This window comes from Artibeus jamaicensis, unplaced genomic scaffold (genome assembly GCF_021234435.1).
Source record: "Artibeus jamaicensis isolate MK-2021 breed Jamaican fruit bat unplaced genomic scaffold, CSHL_Jam_final scaffold_286, whole genome shotgun sequence".
Classification (NCBI taxonomy): Eukaryota; Metazoa; Chordata; class Mammalia; order Chiroptera; family Phyllostomidae; genus Artibeus; species Artibeus jamaicensis.
In genome coordinates, this window is record NW_026522034.1 from 5,433,288 (window position 1) to 5,451,644 (window position 18,357).

The 18,357-nt window shown below is 40.1% G+C and overlaps 1 protein-coding gene across 2 annotated transcripts; it reads right to left on the reverse strand.

The window, feature by feature from the left end:
• Window positions 1-4,920: 4,920 nt before the first annotated feature.
• On the reverse strand, window positions 4,921-17,720 carry TMEM202 (transmembrane protein 202). 2 transcript variants are annotated; one of them, XM_037137278.1, is made up of 4 exons: window positions 17,471-17,720; window positions 6,448-6,572; window positions 5,961-6,051; window positions 4,921-5,281 (listed from the first exon to the last, which is right to left on the reverse strand). In XM_037137278.1, the coding sequence occupies exons 1-4, from the start codon at window positions 17,688-17,690 to the stop codon at window positions 5,070-5,072; spliced, it is 648 nt and encodes a 215-aa protein (XP_036993173.1). In that variant the 5' UTR covers window positions 17,691-17,720; the 3' UTR covers window positions 4,921-5,069. The 2 variants fall into 2 exon arrangements, with proteins under 2 accessions (XP_036993173.1, XP_053512872.1); XM_053656897.1 differs by having other exon boundaries at window positions 5,961-6,092; window positions 6,423-6,572.
• Between the last annotated feature and the right edge of the window lie 637 nt (window positions 17,721-18,357).

Genomic DNA, 18,357 nt, shown 5'->3' on the forward strand with positions numbered 1-18,357 from the left:
ACATTGATGTGAGCAAGAAACATTGATTGGTTGCCTCCCCATATTTGTCTCAGTCCAAGATGAACCCACAACCTAGGTATGTGCCCTGATCAGGAGTCAAACAGCCTAACTTTTGGTGTAGGGACAATGCTCCAACCAACTGAGCCACACCAGCCAAGGCTTTATTGAGATTTTCTGTTTACCCATGAATATTAGGGAGCATTTTTAACCTCAAGAGTAAAAAAAAGTTTTATAGATTCTTTACTTTTTATTGAATTCTACTTTAATTTCCTTGTGTCAGAAAACATGAGTTGATTGGTAGTCTGAAATTTATTGGAACTTTCTTTAGACATAGTATTTGATCATTTTAAAAATTTTTTGCAAATACTGTAGATGTATCTGAATATAAAACATTTTCTCATTTTGTTGTGTGTACTATCTAGATTTTACCCTATCTAATGCTTTTTAATCTCAATGACCATATGAGGTCTGTCCAGAAAGTATCCAGCCATGTAATATGAAAAATAGAGACAATTATTGAAGAAGATACAAGATACAAGATTATTGTACATAGGTTAATGACACTTCAGTCCCCTTCAAAGTAGGCACCTTGGGACCTCACACAGTTCTCCCAATTGCCATCGGCTGTCCTGTTGTATTTTTCTGAATCTCATCCACAGTCTGAAATCTCTTCCCTTTGAAAGGTGATTTTAGTTTTGGGGAAAAACAGAAGTTGTAGGACACCAAATCTGGGCTACAGTGGGGCTGAGTCACCTGGGCTGACTCACCAAATCTGGGCTATAGTGGGACTGGATGATTTCATGTTTTGTCAAAAAACTCTGCACCAAACCTGATGCATTGGTTTTTTTTTTTTTTTTAAGATTTTATTTATTTATCTTTAGAGGAGAAGGGAAGGAGAGAGGGAGAGAAACATCAATGTATGGTTGCGTTTGTGCGTCCCCTGCTGGAAACTGGCCTGCAGGGAACCTGCCTGCAACCTCGGCATGTGCCCTGACTGGGAATCGAACCGTGATTATCTGGTTCGCAGGCCCGCGCTCAATCCACTGAGCTACACCAGCCAGGGCTGATGCATTGGTTTTGATGCAGTGGTTTTGTTGTTGTGATGAAGCTGCCAATCACCAGTTGCCCATAGCCGTGGGCTTCTGAATCACCTGAATAGTTTCCATGAAAGAATGTTCAAGCTTAATGCAAAATTTGATGCAGATTCATTGCTCTACTCTCTCAGTCTTGAATGTGACAACCACCCCAGTACACATGCTCACTCAATGGCACTACCACTTCCAATGACTAGTACAATGAAGTCATCTTTGTTCACATGTGCACATTCCAGTCTACTCTTCTTAGTTGCTGGGTTACATCAATGTCACACAAACTGTTCTTGTTATATTAACAATTGCTGGGCTTTTTCCAAAGACCTCATATATGTATAAATATATATGTATATGTGTGTGTGTGTGTATATATTTATTTATTTATTTATTTATTTATTTATATATAATTGTTGTTAGAGTACAGTTCTCCATTTTCACCCCATCATGCTACCCCATGCCTCCCATTCCCACCCCCCCAAACCTACCCCCTTTGGCTTTGTCCATGTGTCCTTTATACATGTTCTTTGATGGCCCTTCCCCTATTTTCCCTCTCCCCCCTCCTCTCTAGTTACCATCAGTTTTTCTTTATTTTGATGTCTCTGGTTATATTTTGCTCAATTGTTGATTTTGTTGATTAGGTTCCACTAGGCGAGATCATATGGTATTTGTCTTTCACTGCCTGGCTTATTTACCTCACATAATGTTCTCCAGTAGTTCCATCCATGCTGTCACATAAGGTAGGAGCTCCTTCTTTCTTTCTGTTGCATAGCATTCCATTTTGTAAATGTACCACTCAGTTTTTTGATCCACTCATTTACTGATGGGCACTTAGGTTGCTTCCAGCACTTACATATTGTAAATTGAACTGCTATGAAAACTGGGGTGCATATGTTCTTTTGAATTGGCTTTTCAGAATTCTTAAGGTATAATCCCAGCAGTGGAATTGCTGGAGACCTCATATATTTTGAAATATATTTTTTTAATTTTTAAATTACAGTTGACATATGATATTCTATTAGTTTCAAGAGTACAACATAGTAATTAGACATTTATATAGCTTATGATCACCCCAATAAGTCTAGTGTCTGTCTGACACCATACATACCTATTACAATATTACTGACTATATTTCCTATGACAAGGGCTATATATTTTTATTTCTGTGATTTCTACTTGGTCTTTTTTATTTAGTTCTGATCTTGTTGTATTTCTATATTTGTTTCATAGTTTTTGGTCTTTTTTTGTAATCCATAGTTCCATCATAGCTACTTGTGTGTCCTAAGAATACTTGAAGTCTTTATCAATTTATCCTAAAAATCTGAAAGAAATTTATATTCTGATTGTTGAAATTGAGTTTTTTTGTGAAAAATATTTTTTACATGTTTGGTGTTCCTATTTGCAGGCACAACATTTTTGTTGTTGTTGCCCTTTTTGTTTCTTTCTCTCCCTCTATGCTTACTCCATCAGTAGTTTGGGGGTTTTCTTACTTAGGCCAAAGGCCCTAGTTTAGGGTCAGGTCTCATAATATGGTATTTTAGGTTTCCTGTTTTGTTATGCTATCAGGAAAGATCACAGTCTAGTTAATGAATCAATGGGCTGCTTGGTCAAACAAGGTTGTATTTGTCTCCTTTTACCTCTTTGGGTCTGTGGCTCCAAATAAGTTACAGCCCCAGTCAGTGTTTGGCAGTAGTTTGTGTTCGTTTTTTTCCATAGGTCCCTAGTTTGACCTAGTTTGACCTAGAGCTGAGCTAGAGCTATGAGCCTGGCTTTAGTCCATGCCGGTGACTAGATGCACTGATAGTCCTTTTTACTGCACAGTTGTCTTCCTGTTTACCTCTGCTTACCTTTTAACTTAGAGCCCATTAGGTCTATGGCTTAACTTGAATTAATAGCCTTGTGTTTTCTTATGTTTCTGGTCAGTGAAACTGCTTGTCTTGTTTTGACCTGAATTAATATAATCTCTCTCCCTATTCCTTCCTCTGTCATGCAATATGTTTGGAGCAGAGGGGATGTATTAAAGGGTCATTTACTGAGCTATCTTATTGAAAATCCACTTAGGGTTTTAAAGTAATTCTCTACAAGCAAAGAAAGAAAGAAAGAAGAAAATAGAGCATTCAGTTTATAAAGGAGCAATGAAAGGTTGTCTCTGCTTATAAGATCGGATCATTCTCTGCTAGCAAAGCAGAAATGTAGTTATAATTACTGCTTATTCTCCCCTAGTAGCCAGGGTCTTTAGCACTACTTTCTTATTATCTAGCATCTTCCACTTTCAGACCTGCTTCCTTCTCTTCACTTCACTTAAAATTTCCATTCCCTGGAGAGTAATCAGTACCCAGCTCTTTGTCAATTTAGCCATATAATGAAGTATTTGAGCTGAATTATAAATAAAGTTTGTGTGCTCATTGAGTCCTTAATTTGTCAACCTGTGGGATATACTTTGTGTGTGAGTGGTGATGGGAGGAAGAAGAGTTAGACTTGACTGCATGTCTATTCTCACAACAAGACAATGACCCAGAAACAGACTCAAGAGCCTCTGAAATGAGGCCAGTTAGAATGAGGAGGCAGCAGTTATTCTGACCTAAGTTCACCTGCTACAAGGAGAAGCCAACATGGGGAAAAGGGTTTTCTAAAGCAAAATCAAAACAAGGTGCGTGCATATACATGTATTTGTATGTGTGTCTCTATGTGTGGGTACGCACATGCATGTGCTGCTGAACTCCTTCCCTTCAAAATGAACGCAGAAGTACTCATCAACTGGGCTTCCAGTTACCACCTGGAAGTGTGGGAATTATGATCAGGGACCGGGATTATAAGAACTACGTAATTGCTCCATTTCTATTTTGTCTTCTACAAAAGTTACTGGTGATTCTCTATTTAACAAAAAAGACCCTAGGGCTTAACTTTAAGAACAGCAAGGGGAGAAGCTGGGCACTGTAGTCCATTCAATTGTCAGGCTTGGGAAGGAGAAGAATGGACCTCAATCAACAGAATAGTAGTGCCAGTTACTAAAGAACAAAATGAATGTCAAGAACCTTCTGCATGGAATCTGGTCAGGGTTTCAAAGGGTTATTTAACCATTAAAAGTTCTGTATGATTGTTAGAACCCTCCCCTTGCCCCCACTTACTTAATCTTACAGAATATATAAAACATGGTAAAAATCCTTCAATTTTGTCCATATATGTACTTAGGCTGAGGAAAGACCTTCATCCTCATTGGAACCAGTGAAACATTTGATGCCTAAGGAATTAAAAGACCCACACACAGGCTTGTCAAGGATCTGATGGAGGCTGTGGCTCTCTTTACAGAAATGTGTAAACATGAGTTTTATATAGAATTTCAGAGAGTTTGTGGATGTCTGGTTAAGGTATTTCCCAGTCTAAGAAGAAGCAAATGAATTTACAAAATATGCCGTAAGGGTTTCAAATTACCAATTCTCATAGGAAATGGGACCTCATGGATTTCCCAGAATCCCCCCAGCACCTTTGGGTGATAGGCATTATTTCTATCAGTGTTCACCCCATCACTGGTAATGATCTCTTATTCAGATTCAACAATATTGTCCAAGTACCTCCCTCCAGATTGTACCCACAGACACACGTAATAAATTTTTCAAACAGAATTAGATGACATTTTTCTCCATGGACCTTTTTGGTGCATGAGCTCCCTGATGCCAGAAGAGATTTCTGATCCACATACCACATCTATTGCTAATTTCTTTCATTCATGACCCTAGAAACACTGATGTTTTCTTACAGAATTTTTTCATAAGTGAGATTTCATTACTTTTTCATGATTATCGTACATATTTTAGATCCAACACACACCAAGGACACTTCATCAGCTTTAATGCTGTCTCCTTCAACAATATGGACATGATATCAGAAGAGTGTTTTAAAAGAATCTGCACAATCATTTCCAACTCAGTTAGCTTCTCCCCCATCTTTAAGACAGACAGTAGTTGAATTTTCTTATCACCATCACATTTCTGTATTTGGTAGATCTGCATTTGGTAGTTTTTCCTCTCCATCACTTGAAGATTCCATCTCAGACCTTGTCCCTTCATTTTCAGCAGATGATAGTGTAGTCACTGGACCAATTCCTAGCCTTGACTTCTCTGTGGGAATCACAGTGACATTTTGATCAAGGGGAGGAGATCTGAAAGTTAAGTAATTGAGGAAGGAGATGATCCCTAGGAGAAGAGAAAAATTTGAGGTGTTTCTTTTTTTAAAATTTATTTATGTATTTTTATTTTAATTGTTGTTCAAGTACAGTTTTCTGTCTTTTACTCCCATCCCAGCCCACCCCTCCCAGTCCTCCCCACCTCCCTCTCATTTCCACTCCCCCCACTCCAGGTTTTTGTCCATGTGTCCTCTGTACTTGTTCCTGTAAACCCTTCCTCTTTTCCCCTGAAATTCCCTCCCCTCTCCCCTCCGGTCACTGTCAGCCTGTTCTCTAGTTCAGTCTTTTGGCTTTTAAAATTCTTACTTATCCTTTAAATACTCAGTTCAAAAGGCCTCTTTTCAGTGAAGCCAACCCATCTCTCCCCGAGCAGTTACTTTCTTTACCCTTGTGTGCTCCTATTTCATTATAGTATTTCTCACATGGTTAGGACAAAGCTTGAACTGCCTGGGTTCAAATCACAGATCCGCTACTTTCTATGTGGTCTTAAGCAAGTCACTCAACCTGTCTATGGGTCAATTAGTGGCACAAAAGATTACTAATTCTGAGTTTTCTGTTTCATACCATAATGCCTCTCAATGTATAAATGCTCTAAACAGGAACAGTCAGTACTTATATTTCTCCTAGATTCTACCTCTATTTCAAGAAGTGCTCTCCCCTTCCATCCTTCTAGGATAGGCAGGACTCACCAGAAGACATGTATAAGAAGTCACTCCACCAATTAAGATAATAGGCCCAGAGGAGATCTGACTCCATGGCATCCCTGGTGTGCCAGTGAACCTGTGCCAGAAATAGGATGAGGCAGAAGAGCAAGCAGATGGCTAGGACCAGAAGAAAAGATGTCACAACCCATCAGTGTCTTTAGTCTGTCATGACTACCACCCCCACCTCTTCTGCTTCCAGATGCCATATATAAGGCAGGATCAAATTTAGAAATTCACCAAGGTAGGGAAGAAATGGGGGCTTATACCTTTCCCTTAACAAAGGTGACCTAAAATGTATTTTATACAATAAGACAGGATAGGTACCCAACAACTTGATGTCATATTGGAAGAGAAAAGGGGTAAAAAAAGAATATGAAAGCCCCACAGAGAAAGTTTGTTCCCTTGACAATTTTACCCCAGCAATACCCTGAGAGTCTGCATTTGTACCTGAGATGAAGCTGAGCATGGATACCTTCAGATCCAAGTTGGTGATCATGCTTCCTCTTCTAGGGAGGCAAGAGCTTAAGAGCCAGCCAAGACCAATTAGTATGGTGAGGACAGAGATTAAGAAGAAGGCCCTGGAATATTGGAGATAATCTGTCAAAGAGAAGGAGAAAGAAAAGCCTTGGTTAGTCCAGTGGGGAACCTCTCTCAAGAGAACCAGATAGAGTCTCTGAAAAGGGAGTGAGGACTAAGGAGATGAAGATGAGCTTGCTATGTGGCATCCAGAGAAACAATAGAGATCTTTCTTCTCAGCTCTTTATTGATACTTGGCATTTCTTTACTATGAAGAAGGCAAAGCCATCCTTGCAAAACTAAAGATGATAGACAAATAGTTCTGGTTATGTTAACACATTAACTTAGATGTAAAATAGCTAATAAGAGGTATGAGTTTAACATTATAACACAGATTAAATTTTTTTCTTGTTCCTAATTCTAATTCTAAAAGTAAAAAATGTTCAAAATAAGGGTTGGAAAGACTACAAAACTACCAAAAAGAAAGAAGACAATGAGCCATAATCCCACTTCCCAGAGATAACCTTTGGTAGTATTTTATTTCTTTCTAGTATTTTCTATCCTCTATGCATAGTAGATATAATACTCCATATCATGTGATTTTTTACTTTATATTATATGATAACAATTTTCCCAGATCACACTGTAAATATCATTTTAACGGCTACAAAATAGCATGTTATATTTTGTTTCATGAATAAACCATTGTTAGAGTTTGTTTCTCTTTTTTCTCTTTCAAATGTATCTGATATGTATAAGCCTCGTCATCCTGTGACTACAAAATGAAGTCACTTTTACTTTAACTCCTATTTTGTAATAATTTCATACCCTCAATTTACTGGATTGCAGGGATTTAAAACCCCCCAAATATCTCCCATTCTTTTGAAATTTCCTTAAGGTCCTATCTCCTGTTTGTTTAAAGAGACGTCTGCTAAAGTTCTTTTGCTCCAAAGCCCTTACCCAAGTTCTATACACTCCTCTCCCCACTCCTCTTGGCTCCAGATCACTGGTCTCTTTGGTTCTGCCATTCACTTCAAATGGGATGTTGGTGAGAGAGAAGGAGGAGCATGCTAAACCTCACTTCTTTGTTACCATATCCCTGATATGGAACAGATCCTTCCTGGCTTCTCAAAAAATATTTTAAGAAACACAGCCTAACCTTTTCATCCTAGGCCTGGAAGAATAGCTCCAACAAAAAGTATGGTAAGAAGAAGGACTGTTCTGCCATCAGTGAGGTTGTGATCAGAGAATGCACCATCAACATTCACAAGTATAACCATGGAGTGAGTTCCAGGAAGCATGCCCTCTGGGCACTCAGATCTGGAAATTTGCCATGAAGAAAATGGGAACTCCAGATGTGCACTTTGACATCAGCCAGGCTCAACAAAGCTATCTGGGCCAAAGGAATAAAGAATGTCCCATACTGTTTCTGGGTGTGGTTGTCTAGAAAATGTAGTGAGAATGAAGATACACCAAACAAGCTCTATACATTGGTTACCTACATACCTGTCACCACTTTAAAAAAACTTACAAACAGTTAATGTGATAAAAACTAACTTCTGGTTTTTGAATAAAGTTATAAAACTGCAAAAAAATAGAAGCTAACTTACAATTGTAAGATGATATAGCTTTCCTGAGATACCACAGACTCAGAGATTTCTTCAATATCCTTTGCAGGGTGCCTCCTTGTCTAGCTTCTTTCCAGTCTCAGTGGAGCAGGAGCCAGTTAATCTCCACCACAGAAAGTCCTCTAAGCACTTCTATGCCTAAGAATCACAATCTAGCTTCCAAGTAACCCAGAGACACAAAATTATGTATGCGAGATTATCCCACTCTAAGACCAGCATCTAAAATTTCATTTACTTTTTTAGAATTTACCAGTTACTAACACCATCAATAATAATGTCCATAAAAAGAAACTATACCCCAAGTCACAGATGTGAGTTGCTCTTCAATTTAGCTACATTTAAACATAATAACCCAAGAGTAGCACATTTTCTAAAAACTGGGTCACACAGAATTAGCAGTATATGTAGCCAGTCAGAACCACCAGTCTAGACTAATCTGCATGAAGCTCAGTGACAGGCATCCTTTGAAGTATTTAGCACACAATCTCCCATGGGCCTTAGTAGCCCGTGTTTATAGACTGGGAGCCTTACCAATAGCCCCCTTGAGTACAGCTAATTGAACTAAGGAAGGGATCTGACCCAGGTTGGATGGATTTGATTCTTCTGTTTAGAAATTTGGATTTGGGAATGATTAATGCTAATTTCCTCTTTTGCTATCTTGAACCAAGAATATATAAAGCTAGACTAGGATATTACTTTTGGGGCACTTACACACCAATAAATAGGAAAAACTGAGCTATAAAGGTAAAACAAAGCATAAACAAAATTGGGTGACACAGCAACTCTAGAGACACTGAGTGACTGGTGGGCTTGATCCAGTCTCCTCTAGAATCCCCTAATTCCAATTCCCAGCAAACTTTCTGACTTGGGAGTCTATGAGATTCTTCTGAATCCTTACAAATATGTTTGCTCTTTAGCTTATGCTAGTTCAAATTAGTTCTGATATTTAAAACATAAAGCACACGGTATAAGATATTCAGTTGAACTCCGGTATAAAATATGTTACAGTCCAGCTTTATTCTACCTTGAGGGGAAGACTGTGCTTTCATGCTTTGTTACAATTTTCTATGTCATAGCTCCTCATCTCTGAAAAGTAAATAAACATGTGAAAAGATGCTCAGGATCATTAGCCATCAGAGAGATGCAAATTAAAACCACAATGAGATACCACTTTACACCAGTAGGCCATCATAAACAAATCAACAAACAAAAAGTACTGATCAGGTTGTGGAGAAAAGGGAACTTTAATACACTGTTCATGTGCAGACTGGTGCAGCCAATATGGAAAACAGTGTGGAATTTCCTCAGAAAACTAAAAATGGAACTGTCTTTTTACCCTACTGGGATTATACCCTAAGAATTCTGAAAGACCATTTCAAAAGAACCTATGCAATCCAATGTTCATAGCAGCACAATTTACAATAGCCAAGTGCTGGAAGCAACCTAAGTGCCCATCAGTAAATGAGTGGATCAAAAAACTATGGTATATTGTCCTGGCTCATGTGGCTTAGTGGATTGAGTGCCAGTCAGTGAACGAAAGGATCACTGGTTCAATTCCCAGTCAGGGCGCAGGCCTGGGTTGCACACCAGGTCCCTGGTAGGGGGTACACAAGAGGCAACCACACACTGATGTTTCTCTCTCTCTCTTTCTCCCTCCCTTCCCCTATAAAAATAAATAAATAACATCTTTTAAAAAACTGCAGTATATTTACACAATGGAATACTACACAACAGAAAGAAAAAAGGAACTCCTACCCTTCATGACAGCATGGATAGAACTGGAGAGCATTATTCTACGTGAAATAATCCAGGCAGTGAAAGACAAATACCATATGATCTCACCTATAAGTGAAACCTAATCAACAAAACAAACAAATGAGCAACACAGAATCAGAGGCATGGAAACAACAAACTGAGAGTGACCAGAAGGGAGTGGCGAGGGGGATGACAGGAGAAAGAAGGGGAAGGGGCAAGCCAAGGAACGTGAGTAGAGGACTCATGGGTATGGACAATGAGGGGAAGAATTGAATGTGGGAGTATTGGGTGTGAGGCATGGAAGGGCAATGGGGAAAAAGGCAGGACAACTGTAAATGAACACCAATTAAAAAAAAAGAGTCTAATCAAATTTACAATGACCTTACAGTGAAGGATTCTGGTGTTCTGATATAAGTCAGGGTTAGCCCCAGTCCAAAGGAAGTTATATCTCTAGCAGGTCATTGTGCAAAATTTTAAAAATCACAAAAATATTTCTGTTAAAATATGTGAACAATGAACTCAAAATTGGTAAAACAGAAAATGGCAAGTATTGGGCTGCTTTCCATATTGGTCTTTTAATAACAATAGGAGTGGAGGGAGTGGTGGAGTACAAATGGAGACAACTGTACTTGAACAATAAAAATAATATAAATAAATAAAAATTTAAAAAGAACAAAAAACCAATAATATGAAAAATATAATTATATGCCAATTTTGTTCTTGTACCCAGACATAAAAAGTAACTAAGTTTAAAAAAGATTCAATGCAATTCCTATCAAGATTTCACAACATATTTCAGAGAACTAGAAAAATATTCCAAAAGTTTATATGGAACCACAGAAAACACTAAATAGCAACAGTGATCCTGAGGGAAAAAAAATTGGTAGACTCATGCTACATAATGCCAAACTATACTATAAAGCCACAATTAGCAAAACAGCATGGTACTGACATGAAAACACACATAGGTCAGTGGAATAGAATAGAGAGCCAAGAAATAAAACCACAGATTTCTGGCTAATTAATATTTGACAAAGGATGCAAAAACATACAATGGCTAAAGACAGTTTATTCAATAATATGATATTGAAAAATTGAACAGATATGGACAGAAATATGAAACTAGATCACCCTTTTATGCCACACATAAGAAAAATTCAAAATGGATTAAAGAATTAAGTGTTACTCTTGAAACCATAAAAAATCTTGTAACAAAACTTAGGCAGTAAAATCTTTGACATTGGTTGTAGTAATATTTTTTCTCCCTTCCTTAAGCAAGGGAAACAAAAGAAAAAAATAAACAACTGGAGCACATCACCTAAAAAGGTTTTGCAAGGTCAAACAGAGCATCAAAAATGAAAATGTACACATTCACTGATACATCTGATAAGGTGTATAATATACAAATTTATTAAAACTTATAAAACTCGAACCAAAACCAAACAATTCAATTTAAAAATGTAGAAAGGACCTGAAACACACTATCCAAAGAGGACGAATATATGGCCAATAGGCATTTGAAAAGATGCTCAATGTCAAACCATCAGCAAAATGCCCATTAAATCCACAATGAGATATCATATGACACCCCTCAGAATGGGATCATCAATAAATCAATAAGCAACATGTGCTGGTGAGGATGTGGAGAAAGGGGAACTCTTCTGGAATGTAGATTGGTGCAGCCACTTTAAAATCTCTTTAAAAAGGTTCTATTTTATTTATTCTTAGAGAGAGGGGAAGGGAGGGAGAAAGAGAGGGGGAGAAACATCAATGTATGGTTGCTTCTCACACCACGTGGCCCTCACTAGGGACCTGGCCCACAACCCAGGCATGTGCCCTGGCTGGGAATTAAACTGGCAACCCTTTGGTTCACAGCCTGCACTCAATCCACTGAGCTACAGCAGCCAGGGCTGGTGCAGCCACTTTAGAAAACAGTATGGATTTACCTAAAAAAATTAAAAACAGAACTCCCTTTTGACTCAGCAATTCTGTTCTGGGGGTTTATCCAAAGAAACCTGAAACACTAATTCAAAAGAATATAGGCACCCCTATGTTCACTGCTGTGTTATTTACAATAGCCAGATTTGGAAGCAGGCTTAGTGTCCATCAGTAGAATGGAATACTATTTGGCTGTAAAAAAGAAAAAGAAAAGAAAAGAAAATTTTGTCATTTGTGACAGCCTGGATGGGCCTGGAGAATATTATGCTAGGTAAAATAAACCAGTGACAGAGAGAGATAAATATCATATGATTTCATTGATATGTGAAATCAAATGAAGAAACTTAACTAACAAGCAAAAGAGAGACAAAATCATAGAGAGCAGGCTGACAGTTCTAGGTAGGGGATGCATTGCAGTGTGGTGGGATCAAACAAACAAATCAAGAACTCACAGACCTGGAGAACAACGTAGTGTTTGTGGGGGGAGTGTGTCGGGGGAGGTGGAAGAGGGTAAGGGGGATAAATGGTAATGGAAAAAATACAATGAATGAATGACAGTTTTCACAAAGCTTAGCCAGCAAAATTTCAAAATCTTAGAAATTCTTCCTGTCAAGATGGTGGCATAGGTAAACATGGCTCACTTCCTCATGAAACCACATCAAAATGACAACTAAAATATAGAACATCCATCACTCAGAACTGTCAGAAATTTAGTTGAATAGAAGTCTGACAACTATGAATTAAAGAAACCACATCCATCCAGACTGGTAGGAGGGCCAGAGATGTGGAACAAGATGATCCCACAACCGTGTATGGTAGATGAAAATTCAGGAGGGATATCTCAGGAGTGAAGAGTCCCAGCCCCACACCAGGCCCTCAGGCCTGGATTGCACGCCAGGAAAATAAGTCCCCATAACTTCAGGCTGCAAAAATCAGTGGGGACTGAGTCAATGGAAAACACTTTTGCAGTCACTGGCAGTTCACCTCAAAGAACCCATAAACAGACTTTCTCAGACTTATGCCCTCTAAGCTCCAGGACCAGGGTAGCAGCTTGAAAGGCACCAGTGGCATACAGGAAAGAACTGAAGTGATTGGCAGGCATCAAGGTGAGAGCTGAGGGACAGCTTTATCCCAGACAGAAAGATAGACAGAGGCCATTGTCTCTTTTCTGAACCCTCCCATCATAGAGCCACAGAGATGCCAGGCAGGTGCCATATTTGAGACTTCATCAACCTGGCTAACACTGTTCACCTACTCTGAAGATCTCTAGAGACTCTGGCCCACCCAACCTATGAGTCCACCCAAACTGCTTTTCCTTATTAACGTCTGGACTTGACTCAGGCTTCACAACTTTCTGAATCACCTCAAACAAGCAACAACAAGCCTTAGTGAGCCTCTACCCCCCATACTTCTTCCTAAGTGGCTGCAGTAACAGCAGCCAGCCTAGAAGCACAGCTTGCCTTTGTCTGGGAATCTCCAAGCCCAGCACAAGTAGAAGCCATCTCAGATAGCTTTATAGCTCAAGCAGGGTGACCCTGGGCAGAGCACAGGCAGAGACTGACCTTGGCCTGCACCACCTGGCATACCCCAGAGCCTGCGCATGCAGTGAACAGCTACAGACCACATTAGAGCACCATCACCATCCCCCTACACAACTGATCCTCCATGCAGGGTGACAGTTGGTAGTCAGTGGCCACAGCCAGTCCTTGCAACTGACTGCGGAGTTTTCCTTGTAAAGAACTTCCCCAATCTGGCAAAGGAAATAGACTTCCAGGAAGTCCAGGTAGCTCAAAGAGTCCCAAAGAAGTTGGACCCAAGGAGGAACACACCAAGGCACATCATCATTATATTACCCAAGATTAAAATGAAGGAGAGAATCCTAGAAGCAGCAAGAGATAAGGGGACAGTTACCTACAAAGGAGCTCCCATCAGACTGTCAGCTGATTTCTCAAAAGAGACCTTCCAGGCAAGAAGGGGCTGGAAAGAAGTATTCCAAGTCATAAAAGGCAAGAACCTACATCCAAGATTGCTCTATCCAGCAAAGCTTTCATTTAGAATGGAAGGACAGATAAAGTGCTTCCCAGATAAGGTCAAGTTAAAGGAGTTCATCACACTAAGTCTTATTATATGAAATGTTAAAGGGACTTATCTAAGAAAAAGAAGATAAAAAACATGTACAGTAAAATCACAGCAAACTTGCAATTATTAACAACCACACCTAAACAAAAACAAAAACAAACTAAGCAAACAACTAGAACAGGAACAGAAACACAGAAATGGAGATCACATGGAGGATTATCAACAGGGAAGTGGGAGGAGGAGAGAGGGGGAAAAGGTACAGAGAATAAGTAGCATAGACGGTAGGTAGAAAATAGATGGGGGGAGGTTAAGAATAGTATGGGAAATGTAGATGCTAAAGAACTTATATGTATGACATATGGACATGAACTAAAGAAGGGGAATGTGGGTGGAGGGGCGTAAAGGAGGGGCAATGGGACAACTATAATAGCATAATTGATAAAATATATTTTTTTAAAAGAGAGAAAAGCAGTTTGGTACCTACAGGGGAGTTCCCATAAGACTGTCAGCTGATTTCTCAAAAGAAATTTTGCAGGCTAGAAGGGATTGACAAGATACCCCTTCAGAATCATGACAAGCAGGGACAAAGTCATGACTATTCAAAGTCATGAAAAGCAGGGACCTACAGCCAAGACTGGTCTTCCTGGCAAAGATATTTAGAACCTAAGGGCAGATAAAGAGCTCCCCAGCCAAAAAAAAAAAAAGCTAAATGAGTTCACCATCACCAAATCATTATTATATGAAATGTTAAAGGGATTTATTAAAGAAAAGAAGATCAAAACTATGAACAATAAAATGGCAATAAAAAACATATCTATCAACAATTGAATCTAAAAAACAAACTAAGCAAACAAGAACAGAGACAGAATCATGGATACAGAGAAAAATTTGATGGTTTCCAGACAGGTGGGCATGTGGGGAAATTGGTGAAGAGGTGAGGGGATTAAGAAGTACAAACAGGACACCTGGCTGGTGTAGCTCAGTGGATTGAGCGCATGCTGCGAATCAAAGGGTCGCCAGTTCCATTCCCAGTGAGGGCACATGCCCAGGTTGCAGGCGAAGTCCCCAGTGAGGGCCATGTGAGATGAAACCACACAGTGATGTTTCTCTCCCTCTCTTTCTCCCTCCCTTCCCCTCTCTCTAAAAATAAATTTAAAAAAAAAAGAAGTACAAATAGGTCCTTACAGAATAGCCATGCTAATGTAAAGTACAATACAGGAAATGGAGTAGCCAAAGAACTTATACACATGACCCATGGACATTAACAATTGTGGGCTACTCCCTCAACTGCCTGAGGGATTAGGGGTGCTGGGTGAAGAAGGGCAGAGAGGGAAAAATTGGGACAACTGTAATAGCATAATCAATAAAATATAATTTAAAAAAATCTTAGAACCTAAGTTACAAAAGATCGTATTTGTACACGAGAGTAAGAAATGTGGTCCAGGGAGAGGAGTGCCCCAGATAGACAGAACATTCCTGTGGGTCACCTGTATCCAAACATTTCTGAAGCTTTCCTTAATGATACATTGTGATGTGGACTTAGGTTGAAGGAGTAGCAAGGCAAGCCTCCCAGTGTTCTGAAGACAATGGATCTAATACCCTGGGAAGAGAGGTGATGTCACTTTTAATTTGGAGAGAGAGAAGTCCAAATCACTTGAAAAACTTGGTAAGGTCCTTGCTGGTGTTCTCAGGATCATCCCAGTCAGTGATTCTGCACTTCAAAGTACCATCAGGTAGGATATAAAAGCTACCAAGCCTGGAAGAGACACTAATCAACCTAAAAGCAGTAGTGTATTTCAATTGGCAGTTTGTGACTGATGGGCAGTATCTTCTTCTACTGTTGTGAAAGTAAAGCTTGCCTGGGAGGTTTTGGAAAGTGGGAGAGGCAAGGCTATAAAGCCACCAGCTCTTGTGAACAAACAGGCTCGGTTAACAGTATACATTCGAGCTATCAACCCCCTGAAAGGAAGCAGTGGGAAAGCCAAGATGACATTAGAAGAAAGAATCAGAGGAGAGAAGCCAGCACCTGCGACTCAGCAGTTCCAAAGAGATTTGGTGGCAGGCTCCCTCACCGCACCCTGTGTTCTTCAGCAAAGGGTAGACAGGCAGAGTTTCAGTAAGATCTAGCCCTTTTTAAACTGTGAAGGAGCTAGACTTAGTAGTGGATGGATGTGGGGTGTGAATGTTAATTATGAGGATGAAGGTGGTACTATTGGAGACAAAGCAGGGGATTAGCCTATTTATTTAGGCAAATCTAACCTGCACACTGCTGCTATTGTGTCTTCATTCCAGGTTCACAGGCCGAGACAAAACTTCCTCAGCGGAAGTGCACACAGGAGGTGGTCTAGAAAAGATCCTGGATGGAGACATAGCACCCTGTAGAGGAAGCTGTAAAATCTTGACAGAATAAAGCTTCTCCAACAACCTGGTGGTATTTAATGTATAGTGGTTCCTGGGGCCCTGGCCTGTGGCGCCCAGTGCCTTTACTAAAACAGCTACGTTATCTTCCCTACCCTCTGCAGAACAGTTAAAGTTACTCTCTGCGGCAATGCAGTCTTGACATTCTGATCTCACCTACAATCCAAGGGAATTAACAGAGGAGTCTATTCCACACTTCAGACCAAATACTAAATGTGAAGGATGGTGTCCTTCTGCATCCCATCAGCAATGGCTGCAGCAGAGTCTAACAGGCATCAAAGTTCTTGAATTTGGGTAATCATGGATTTAGGTAATAATAATGTATTGTCACAGACTGATGAAGCCTTGGCATATGAATTATATTTTGGGAATTCCTTATGAGAGCTGTATTACAGACTGAACCTAGAATTAGGACTAGTTAACACTGGAAATAGTGGGGTGGGACTTGTAGTTCTGTATATAGAGGACTTAGTTGACTTTCTCTAAACCACAGGTAGCAAACACACAGCCCTCCACCTCGTTTTATCTGGTCCGGCACCTTGTTTCTACCTGACTGCAGCACTGAGGTGTTGCTTAACTGTTAGAGAATAGTTACATTTATACAGTTGTGAAATAACATTTGGCCCTTTGAAGGCAACTGCGAGGCTGATGTGGCCACCCCCCCCCCACTCCCCTGGTGAAAATGAATTTGACACCCCTGCTCTATACCATCAACATTTGGCTTCAGGTGAATTCAAGGCTCTAAAAATAAACTATTTGCTATTTTGAATGACAAAATATCAAGATTCTGACTCATTAAAAATTTAAACAATAATCTCAAATCCTGAGTTTTAGCCTGGGAACAGTTGCACATTTGAATACTAGTCACATTGCTTCACAGTAGCAGCTTGTAAATGACAAAAGAGTTCTTCCCCAGAGAGTAAAGAGAATATCAGCTCATTGTTTGGGAAAAGAAACATCCTGAGATAGAAGAGAGAGGGGCACACTGAGGACACCAAAGATAGGATGCTACAGTCACAATAGCCATCCACTAGTGGGAAGATCCACTCTGAACTTAGAGACGTGAGGGCCAAACGATCTTGGAGGAAGAAAGATGAAGGACAGTATGGCAGGAAGCTCTGAAACTGTGGGACCCGTGGCATTAAACTTAGTGGCACTCACAGGGTGGCTTGGGTGTGTGGCTCCAGCACAGCTCATGGTTGCATGAGATCCAGAGTCCTGAGTAGAGCTGAAGGCCATTCTTGATCACCAGGAACTGTACCCAGTTCAGTGGGCACACGCAGATCAGCATCAGGAGGCTAAAACCACAGAGGCTGCCACAGAACATTCGGATGTAGGTGTGTGTCTGATCCACATGCTGCTGCCGCCTCTGGGGTGGCATCGAGGCACTCGGATGTTTGTTGGTGGGGAGGGTAGGCTACAAGGATGAGGGAAATATTGCCTACCCAAAAAGGTAAGCCTTGATCCCCAGGGTCACCTACTCTTCTCTACCTTGAGTGTCCCCATGTGTGTTTGATTTGTGGATATCTACCCCATCCCTTCTATAAAAAACAAAAGGGTAATCTTTTCTCTGTTTTTAGGATGCTCTACCTAGGTCCACCTTTAAGCAAGTCCTCTTCCTTCCATCTGACCTGTAATTAGGTACCTCCTCACCCTTTGGTATTTCCGGTTTCCCTTAAGTTTGGGAACCTCAGGACTGTAGAAGGTCAAGACTAATTGTTCCCTCCTCTCCATCTTGGCAGCCAGTTTACTTTCTAACTGTCACGGAATTTGTGTCAGCACCTCCTGACAAATGCTGGCAGAATCAAAAGGGGTCGGAATCCACAGTCCATATCCCACCCACCCTTCCCTGACTCCTTCCAACTACTTTATTAAATAAATCCGCAAGTATTTTGTCAGCAGTTGCTGCATCTCAGGCTTTGTGTTAGGTCCTAGGACGTAAAGAAGAATCAGGCAGTTTTCTTTTTTTCAATAATTTTTAAAATTGTTGTTTAAGTACAGATGTCTCCATTTCCTCTCAAGACACAGTTTTCTAATAGCAAATAAAA

Coding starts and splice junctions, on each gene's coding strand:
- TMEM202 (XM_053656897.1), bottom strand. CDS start 17,690: ATGCCACCCCAGAGGCGGCAGCAGCATGTGGATCAGACACACACCTAC. Junction 6,573..17,470: donor CCACACACCCAAGCCACCCT/GTGAGTGCCACT, acceptor TCTCTTTGACAG/ATTATCTCCAATATTCCAGG. Junction 5,282..5,960: donor CTTCTTATACATGTCTTCTG/GTGAGTCCTGCC, acceptor CTCTTCTCCTAG/GGATCATCTCCTTCCTCAAT.